Source organism: Plodia interpunctella, chromosome 25 (genome assembly GCF_027563975.2).
Source record: "Plodia interpunctella isolate USDA-ARS_2022_Savannah chromosome 25, ilPloInte3.2, whole genome shotgun sequence".
Lineage (NCBI taxonomy): Eukaryota > Metazoa > Arthropoda > Insecta > Lepidoptera > Pyralidae > Plodia > Plodia interpunctella.
Window position 1 is genome coordinate 5,838,121 of NC_071318.1, and position 10,987 is coordinate 5,849,107.

The 10,987-nt window shown below is 35.5% G+C and overlaps 1 protein-coding gene across 1 annotated transcript; it reads right to left on the reverse strand.

Annotated features, from left to right (window-relative positions):
* Nucleotides 1–2,199: 2,199 nt before the first annotated feature.
* On the reverse strand, nt 2,200–8,638 carry Vajk4. Its single transcript, XM_053764329.1, has 2 exons — nt 8,500–8,638; nt 2,200–3,665 (listed from the first exon to the last, which is right to left on the reverse strand). The coding sequence occupies exons 1-2, from the start codon at nt 8,557–8,559 to the stop codon at nt 2,526–2,528; spliced, it is 1,200 nt and encodes a 399-aa protein (XP_053620304.1). The 5' UTR covers nt 8,560–8,638; the 3' UTR covers nt 2,200–2,525.
* Nucleotides 8,639–10,987: the final 2,349 nt, after the last annotated feature.

Consider the following 10,987-nt stretch of genomic DNA (forward strand, 5'->3'; position numbering starts at 1 on the left):
TTTTTTTAATTATTTACCGCCCTAGGGCTTTTCTAGCTACATTATTACCCTGGAGCGCTTATTGGTCACCTACAAGCCCCATTTGGTGGTAATAAGGACCAACTTACCGAATATGGGAGATGTAAATTATATTAACGGGTGTATTGAGTCTTGCGGCGACTATAAGGTCGTTGAAAAGTCAGCAATATTAAATAAAAAAGGCTCGTGCTCCGTTAATATAACATATGTACTTATGTGTTCGAAGCGCAATAGTTTAAAAAAACACTCCAAAATGTAGATCGTTTCAAAATTCGTTTTCTTCACTTGTTAACAGACTTTAAATCGCGTTGTTGAGCGCTGGTTGAAGTTAGCGACAAAATTTACTAGTGCAACCGAGCCTAAGAGTTATAAATGATAGAAACCCGATATACTTGTACTTGTCAGCTTTGAAATTTGTCTTGTTGAAGATTAGTTGTAAAGTTCCATCACTATCACTGACGATCTCTGTGGCGCAGTGGTAAATTGTTTGCCTCTGAACCAGGTTCGATTCCCGGTCGGGTTATGATGGAAAATGATCTTTTTCTGATTGGCTCGGATCTTGGATGTTTATCTATATATGTATTTGTTATAAAATATAGTATCGTTGAGTTAGTATCCCATAACACAAGTCTCGAACTTACTTTGGGGCTAGCTCAATCTGTGTGATTTGTCCTAATATATTTATTTATTCACTATATAGTATAAAACGAACTCCTTTCCCGCTGTCTGTCTGTCCTATGTAACGGATTATGATGCGGATTTTTTAAATAGTATGATTTCAGAAAGAGGTAAGTGTGTGGTTTTATTCGAGCGAAGCATGGACGGGCCTCTAGTATTCTACATGTAACTGATACTTTCATGCTAATATTATAAATGTGAAAGTGTGTTTGTTTGTTGTTCTGTAACGTCAAAACGGGATCGGATTGAGGAGAACTAGAGAGTGACAAACGCGAGAGTGACTAATTTTGGCATTTCTTACTGCAATTTTATGAATAGATTTATTAACTTAGTTGGTTTGCAAAGAAATCTATGTCATTAAATGATAGAAGCGAGTTCTCCAATAACAAATTGGCTTAGATACATACATTCAAAATTCTTCTTGCACCGTAGAATTTCGCAAAAATTAAAAAGTTATATGATGATAAAATAAAACAATTCAAATTAATATATTATTAATGAATTTATTTATGGTTTCGGGGCTCGAAAAATCTAAACGGATTTTGATAAAAATTGGGAAATTCTAAATCTCTCAAAGAATTGCATAAAGTCCATCGCATAGTCCACACACGCCCGCAAGAGGCATCGGTGCAGAAAGCCATCACATCAGATCATGTAATGCACCAATTACTACATTTTAAATGAGCAATCAACATTGCGCAAACGTATACGGTTGCACAATCAAACTATTACGCTTATTGGTTCAAAACTTCTCTGTGAAATTACAAATGCAGGTATATTTGGGTCGAAGTTGTTTTGTTTCCTATCTATCCTTCGGCTTTGTCTATCCAATTTTATATTTGCAATGGACATAACATTTTAATGCGCATGTTGTGACTCAATAGCATTTATTTATTAATGATCTAGCATTAACGAAAATGTTAAGATTTCAAGTTGTATATTTCCCATAGAGTCACTTACGTCGATGATTTTCCCCTGATCAATGACATCGTTTATTTAAATATTTGAATAATGAATTGTTCTAACAACACACTTGTAATAATGATAAAAACTATTATTAGCTGTGCCAACATCATTAGTTTATATTCTAAAAGCATTGCTTATCTTAATCTTGTGTAGATTAGTTTTAATTACGTATGACTTTCACGTTTATTTGTTTTGCTCTTTGAAATAAGAATCTCCGTGAAAGTATTAACTGCCTTATCATCATTAATCTTTTTAGTTTCTATTTGTTTCATTACGCAATTAAATGTATTGCTACCAACTAGAGTACTATCATTTATGTTTAAATAGGTAGCTCTCTGTGATTCTAACTGTGGCTCCCTAATGCTGGTAGAGGCAAAGCCGAGACGTGCTATGATTGATGTCGTCAAGATGTCTGTGCCAAATGGTCTGCAATGCAAAGAGGAGATAAATAATAAATCCCTGGTGACCTTCGTCTCCCTGTGGTGCTCTAGGGTTATAAAATTAATTGAGATTCTAATGGGTAATAAAACAAACCGGAACATTTCAATTTTTTTTTAATAAATCAGCCTCAACAAAACGCGGTAAACGCTTCGAAAATGTTACATAAAAAACAAAGCACACGAAAGCTAAAAAACAAATAATAACAGATATTATCTACAGCCGCGCATTTGGTTTAACAATGCTATGCGGAATGCAGGACTTCTTGGCCCCGGAATGGTAGGTACTCCAGCCATCACAACCTCACGAACGTGAGCGAGCTCCAAAACAAAAATTTGCAAAATATATACACTACGTATACTAAAAGATCACAACTTTACTTAGCCTATAAGGTACTGGTGTGAATTTAGGATCTAAAGCTTAGCTTAGTGCCAACCGTGGTGCTGTTCCTGCTCTTTCTTAAAGTAGATCGGTACGTGGACCTTTACTGGGTAAGGAACCTCTTTCACCAATGGAACTTGCACTTCCTTGTACACTGGGTAAGGCTTGTCGATTGGTACTTTGACTTCATAAGGTACCTTCTTTTCGACAGTGTATGGGATCTTCTTGTAAACGTCATAGGGTTTAGGCACTGGCACTTTAACTGGAACTGGGTAAGGCTTCTCTACTTCAACCTTGTAGGGTTTGTCGACTGGCACCTTGACCTCGTAAGGCACAGGTTTGTGCACAGTAACCGGATAAGGCTTCTCTACGTGGACCGGGTAAGGTTTGGGCACGTACACGTTGTAAGGTTTGTCGACTGGCACTTTGACTTCATAGGGAACCTTCTTGATGACTTCGTAGGGCTGGGGTACTTTGACTTCGACCTTCACTGGGTAAGGCACCTTCTTTTCGACGGTGTAGGGCTGCGGCACGGGCACTTTGACTTCATAGGGCACTTTCTTCTCCACAGTGTAAGGAGTGGGCACTTTAACTTTGACCTCGTAAGGTTTGTCAACGGGGACCTTGACTTCATAAGGTACCTTCTTTTCTACAGTGTAAGGTTCTGGCACGTACACGGGGTATTTGACGTACTCCTTGACGGTGACTGGCACTTTCTTTTCAACAGTGTAGGGTTGAGGTACTGGTACTTTGACTTCATAAGGCACTTTCTTCTCAACGGTGTAAGGGACGTGCTTCTCAACGGTGTACGGTACTGGGACCTTCTTGATAACCTCAACATGTTTGACGTGCTCGTGATGATGGTCGTCTCCCCCACTACTGATGGGTTTCCAATCGCCGCCGGAGCTACCGAAATCATGTCCACCGAAGCTTACGCCTTCGGAGCCACCGAAATCGTGACCTCCTTCGCTGCCACCGAGACTGTACCCCTCTGATCCCCCAAAACTATGCCCCTCATCGCCGCCCCCGTAGCCGCCGCCGCCTCCGTAGCCGCCGCCGCCACCGTAAGAGCCAAAGTCGTATATTCCTCTCTTGTCCTGCTTCTTACTGTCTTCGGCCGCCTTTGGTGCGCCTTTCTCCTCAGCGGCAAAGGCCACCACGGCCAGCGACGCCACCAAAACAACCTGGAGACGAAAATAAAACATGAGTATTTAGAAATGCGAGTATGTTACAGTTAAACCTCGTCTGTAGACAATAAATTATAGAAATTCCTGCCAATTGCATGCAATACCGATTATATGTGTATAAAATATTTAAGTAAGTATTTGTGATATTTGCTTTAAGAGTGTAATAAACGCATTTCGCATAAATAAACGGAAAAGTACGGAGAAATGGTTCCGGTTAAGTGAAGAATTCGGATTAGACGTCATTGGATGAATACGGAACAACATCAGAATTAAATATCAGTATATCTACTTGAATATGAGAAAAACAAATAACTTCGCACGTGTTCGGAATCGAACCTAGAACTTTGCGTGTTAAATACGGACGAAGTAAAAGTTTAGATATCGATCCATTTTACCTAGATTTACCTACTAGATCGACTGCGAACTAACCTAGAATACAAACTGCACTTTCTAACGCAACCAGGGAAAGACGTAATCCACACATTACCCACGGTCTATTGTCTTCAATAATAATAACTTATCATTTCCGACATATTACGTTTATTCTTTTTTTGTTGTCAATTACATTCGTCTTTATAATTTACTGACTTTCAAATTCAAAATGTTTTCTGCAATAATCATATTATAGGTACATCAGTTCACATAGACACTGTTTATTGTTTGGTACAGTCACCAGCACATCAACCTACCCAAATTCATTGCAAACGCGCCGCTATTAGCCCGCCATATAGGTACATGCAGAGTAACTTGATGTGACTGTAAACATGAACCCTGTCGGGTATTTGCAAAACAAGAAATAAAACGGCAGGTGGAACAAATTATAAAAATTAGTCAAAACTAAACGTTGGCGCTGTTTTAACATCTATATAGTATCTGTCACAATAATGCAATAAAAACAATTAAATTAACAAAATATATCGAAAGTAATGTTAAATATATTGAATGGTCAAGAATAAAAATTAAAAAATTAACTAACAGATGTCAAATTGAAGTCTAAATTTAAAATGTCAATATTATAATTCTTTACCGTTTGAGAAAAATAAAATTCAGCTGACGTTTCTAGCCCGCCTTTTCTGTTTTCCTGGTAATAAAGAGAACTACTATTTTACAATTTATTTTTATTTGAACCTACATCGGCGACAAATTTGCCTGATGAAGTAACCGAGAATGCACTAAGACTATGCTCATAGTTGTAATGATTGATTAAACGATTCCTTCCTCAAGAAAATTGACGGATCGTAACCACAGCGCGGCCGCACCACCATGAGAAACACCCATTTCCCTTGATCGAATTCGAGAACCACCCATTTCCCTTGATCGAATTCTAGAATCTTCGCAGCACTTCGTTCATTTCGTTCATTAATTTTCCATGGAAAAATTTGTCTTCACATAATTTGTTATCTAGTAATGAACAGCTTCATTACTTTGAAACTTCACATGCATCCGCCTTTCTATATTAATCTAACTAGATTGTTGCCAGCTGATTTATGATGGCATTTCGTAATAGATTATGGAATAACATTTTGATATCTCGATGTTAATCTAAGATTATGATTTGTCTATGACAGATACAGTACAGACAGACAGACAGTACTTTCACGCTTCGATTGAATTTGAATTTCGAAATGAGATCGATTTTATATGTCAAATAACAGAATGGTTGTCATACCACGCGTATTAATGGAAAATGTGATAAGTTCGTAATTTATGTATGTAGAAAGAAGTAGCCTTCAAAATATCTAGTTCTTTTTTTGATAGTTAAGTATTGAATCTCTCTTTTTTACGTTTATGTGTTTATACTTTATTGCAAAACTTTAAACGCTAAAAGTTGGTGGACAAATACGGATCATTCTTTGCCAGTCAAATCTTCGAAACTTAAAATTACAAAAAAAATGTCTATGCCTAAAAATGTACGCAATGTAACTATTTTAACAGCCATCTCGTGACTATTTTCCAAATTGAGTGCACTTCTAAACCGCCTTCCACACATTGTACGAGGCTATTAACCCAGTTTCGTATGGAAACAATCACAGCTGTTGAGATAAGTGTAGTTACTGTTAATTATTACAACAAATCTCTCTCATCTTTATTTCCGGTTGCATTTGGGGTTATGGCGCCGCGAAGCCTGGAATCAACGTGAAAAACAAACCGATTGTTTTAATATTCGGCTGTGATTTTATGACCGGCCTGCCTGCCTGAAGTCAACCGTCCATGGGAATGCTATCGCATTTCAGCTACCAAAGCTTTTTATTCCATATGATATGTAGTGGTCCGATTCTAGGGCGGAACCACAAGCCACTAAGCTTTCCACACATTGTACGATCAATTAACCTAGTTTTTTTATCGAAACAATCGCAGCTACGTTGAGATAAAACTACTTTTAATTGTTACGACATATCCGAGTGAAAGTCAAGTGTAATCGATCTACACTGTTGCTGAGAAGTTCTTACGAGTTTGAAACAAACTACATAAAATTCCGCGGATATTTGACATGAGGGCCAAAATTTAAAAATTTAGAAACGTCATTTACACCACGTCAGTTTTTTGTTAACAGTAGCGACGCCCAATCAGAAATTTGTTGTGTCGAAGAATGCTGACAGAATCAACCACACTGCGTTTGAAAAGTAAGACAATTTTAATTACCAAACCTTTTAAAATAATCTCTTCCCTTTTAATTTCAAATATCTTTACAGCCAGTATCTGTACATTTAAACTCTATCGATATCGATGATGGATTTTTAAACAGAGATTGGAATTAATCCTTTGTTTCCGGATTCTAAATACATTTTTAATACTTTTTACTATGTAAATAAAAAAGCATCTAAAGTTGCAATAAAACTTAAATATGTTTGTTTATCGTTCATTAAAATGTACTTAAAATAATCTTCATGGACTTTAAATAAGTTTAAAAGACCGTAACAGAAACTGTAGCTGTGTGCAATGGTTTCGTATACATGCATGTGGTAATATTCACATGCGAATTAAACACATTAGAAACAAATATTTATATGAAAAATATGATTATTGTATTGTTAATAATTATTAATTATTGCATTGCAATTTGTACTGTAACGTTTATATTTAATAGTTGTTTCTTTCTCGTCGGGTCAGTCGGGTCATGATGGAAAATGATCTTTTTCTGATAGTCCCGCGTCTTGGATGTTTATATGTATTTGTTGTACGAAACAAAGTTCGTGTTCCTCACGAGGTGTCCGTATTCCTCACGAGGTTTTCCTTCACCGACAGCAAGTGATGTTTTCGTATAACTTACAAATTAATACATAATTTATTTACATTTTTATTATTTGTATCGCTAGCTGTACTAAATTTATTTAAAAAAGTAAATAATTAATATCGGGAGGAATCGCAAACACATATTTAGATTTTTCTGAAGTGTTCGTTCATCTTAATTTCTAAAAAAGTCTGCAACAGTGAATTAAATGCGAACGAAGTCTCAGATAAGTGTATGGTTAGCGGCTTTTAGTTAGACCACTCCATCCTTCCATATTCTCCTCTGAATGCCATACTAAAGGATAAAAAGTATTAACAGCTGAAAGGCAACATCATTCCCACAGAGAGTTAACGTCGGCGACCGGTCGCAAAATCACAGCCAATTTTCTTTTTACACGGGTTTCTGGACTTCGAGGCTTCAAGAAGATAATAATAATTTTGGAGCGACGTATCTAAGTTTTTATATTTTTTTGTGTTATGTAAATATCTTCACCATATTTACATAGCCATGGTGAAGCTTTAGAAGCACCATTATTAGATACTAACCACACATAACTGCGCGTATTATACTATTACGTTTCTGTGCAACGAGTTACGCAAATGTGATGTTTACTCACTCATATTTGTCAATCAAAAATCAACTTTGTCAATCTCGTACACTGATTTCATAAATAATGTTTAGGCTCGCATCTTTGTGGCCAGTTACAAATTAACAAATCTCATTCGATTCTATTTTTCGATTTGTTCGACATTTAAATATTTTCAAAAATTGAACTAAATATATGTAATATTCTGGTAAAAAATAATGTGTATTTAAAAGAAAATCAAAACTAGTAATTTTTAAAATTTAACGTTATTGCGAAATTGTTTAAACATTTATTTAATTGCATTATTATACTGTTAAGTAAAAACTTTTTTTGAATAAAAATTGTAATTTGGTCTATTAAAAATAAGCACTATTAAAAATAAACAATTAGTACTTATATTAATTACAATTGCATAAAATCCAAATTAACCTCATTTATCTATTTTTGAGACTGTAATTGTGTTTCCTCACGCTTTATTGTGCTTAATCTAAGGCAATTGCTTCATTTCTATTGTCCATTGTCTAAATTTTGGGAGGCTAATAAACATGGTTATTCGTAATCGGTTCCATCCTCCTACACACGGTAATTTTCCCGCCAGATGTGGGTAATTTTCGTAACTTTCACGTTTTGAACTTAGAAAGTGAAAAGAAAATTATATTAGTTAAGAACCTGTTTGTTGTGAGTGAGAAAACTAAACGTTTAAATGTACACACTGCAAGTGCTTTGAGGACATTGATCTCGCTACAACTTTTATATCTTGCTACTTTGCTAAGAAAAATCGCACGAATTTAAAACTAAAATCTGTAGACATCGGTATTCAAAATTATTATTTACAATTTCGACAAACATTAAATTCGAATTACGTATATCAATACCGCGGAAATTATTTTTTATTTAACTTTTAAACCGTCACAATTCATATTCCGCACTTTTCCAAATTTAAAAAATGGCGCTACACTTTTTTCTTTTTTAAACATTTTTTTATCACATCACTGTCACTGCACTCAACTCACCAGGAACTTCATGGTGCTGTATGTCTCCGACGCCGAAGACTGGTTGTGTGAAGAGGCCATGTTACTCACGATTTATATACCTTCCCTCCCACACGGATCAGCCAAGAAGGGTGAGCGGGCGTCTGTTAATGACATGTATTAATTTTTGAATTTGGATTACATTTAAATGGATCAGTTTCAGTACGGATGTCCAAATATTTTTAATTCGGCCAGTACGTATATAGGACAAAACTATTTCGAAATTTGAATGTCCCAACATAATTTGAAAGCGATTAAAAATGGAATTTTGAATGTCGAAATCTTTTTTTGATTAATGTTTTTTTGGTTGATGTTAATTGTAATTAAATTTATTTACTATTATAATGACTCGATTTTCTAAACTAAATGAATCAAGTTTAAAACTATAAGTCAGTAGATATAAAGTTCTGGGGTACGTACTTAAATAGTTTTTTCCGAACGATATTTTGTCAGTCTAATTCGTTATTTCTCAATATTCAACCCTTATAAACAGTTTTCAACCAAAACACGCAATATGTACTTCAATCAAATTCAGATTACTTAGGTACCTATCATACAAGGAAAGACTTGAAATCTGAAATGGTGTTGCGGAACCCGAGATATTTCGAAGTTATTGCATTACATTGGAATCTTCTGAAGTTGCAATTGCAATATGTTGCACTTTTAGTAAGTGCATTTCAGATTACTCTCTATCTGATTCTCGCATGTTTCTGGTTGCATTCGGGGCCGTCCCGCCGCGAAACCCGAGATTTTACAACCACCTGCATGTCTAACGTCAAACCTCCATTGAAAATGCTATTGTTTTGTATCACTCAATGCTATGTACCCCTTAGTCGCCTCGTACAACATCCACAGGAGGTTACGGAGTGGTTTTTTTCTGCGTTGGAACCAAACCGAACCGATTACGATAATAATATTAAAATTACCGTTTTCTTTTTTTGTAAACCAAGAATAAAACAAAATAATAATAAACTCTTTATTGCAACATAAAGGAATACATAAAACAAAAGGTTGATTGATATGCAAAGGCTGCCTTATCACTAAAGCTATGTCTAATGCAATTACAGGCACCAACGACAGGTAAAATAGGTTAAATAAAAGCTTATAAAAATTACTTACTACCATTTACCGTAGTGAGTTTGTTTGTTACCCGTTTACGCTATATCTACACGTCCAATCTTATTGAAATAACGGAAATGACACGTATACATTAGAAGAATTGATTTTGTGAAAAAAACGAAGCCGCGTGCTAATAGCTGGATAAAATATTCATGCTATATTCATATCCTACAATGATTCACAAATTCGATGCTGACGTTGCACAAGCAATTTGAAATGATTGGATTCGCATTGTAAATTCGAATTTGCTCTGTTTGCCAGCTCTTCTTTTTAAATCTTTCATTCATAAATTATGATGTGATGTGATGTGATGTGATGTGATGTGATGTGATGTGATGTGATGTGATGTGATGTGATGTGATGTGATGTGATGTGATGTGATGTGATGTGATGTGATGTGATGTGATGTGATGTGATGTGATGTGATTCAGCATTATTACAATAGCGAAAGTGGCTTGTTGAAAAAATATATCTCAAAATAATACACGCTTTGTGTTTTCATTTAATTGCACAATGCTGGCAGGTCAGACGCAACAAAAAAAAATAGTTATAATAAAAAAAAAAAACATATTTTAATCGATTCGAAAACTATAGCCTTTAACCCCCGACGCTAAAAAAGGTGTGTTGTATGTTTAGCGTGTCTGTCTGTGGCCGCGTAGCTCCCAAACGGATGAGCCGATATTCGTTTAGTTTTAGTAGTTAGAAAAAGGTCGATAAAAATCCATTAAAATTATTTATTATTAAAATAGTTGCCTAGGAAAAAAATATAAATGTATATAAATGCATTTATGTAATGATAAAAAGTGAATGTTATTATCGATTTTGTATTGGTCTCTTATTGGTCTCATAAATTTGACAATCTATCTACTAACTGACATCCCGACTTATCTAAGTATACTATTATTATAAAGAGGTAAGCGTTTGTGAGTTTGTATGTTTGAGACGGGTAATCTCAGAAACTACCGAACCGATTTCAAAAATTCTTTCAGCATTAGCAAGGTACATTATCCAAGATTTCTGTAGGCTATATTTTATCTCAAAATTCCCACGGGAGCAAAGCCCCGGGCAACATCTAATAAATTATAAATGCGACAATAAGTTTGCTTGTTACCTCTTCACGCATTATTTACTAGACCGATTGTTATGAAATTTGGTACACGGGCAGAAAATAACCTGCAATAACAAATAGGGTACTTTTTATCCCGAAATTCCCACGGGAGCGAAGCCCCGGGACGCAATTAGCACAATAGAAATTGTTGTTTTTGACATTGACAATAAAGTGCGTCGGAGATGTTGTATGAAAATCTCTTGCAGTCTGACACTCGTCCGTCGTTTACATACCTCACGTCTC

What these genes read in the sequence shown, in the direction of transcription:
- Vajk4 (XM_053764329.1), bottom strand. Translation starts at nt 8,559, where the DNA reads ATGGCCTCTTCACACAACCAGTCTTCGGCGTCGGAGACATACAGCACC. An exon ending in ACAGCACCATGAAGTTCCTG is followed by an intron (nt 3,666 to 8,499) that starts GTGAGTTGAGTG and finishes TTTCGTCTCCAG; the next exon opens with GTTGTTTTGGTGGCGTCGCT.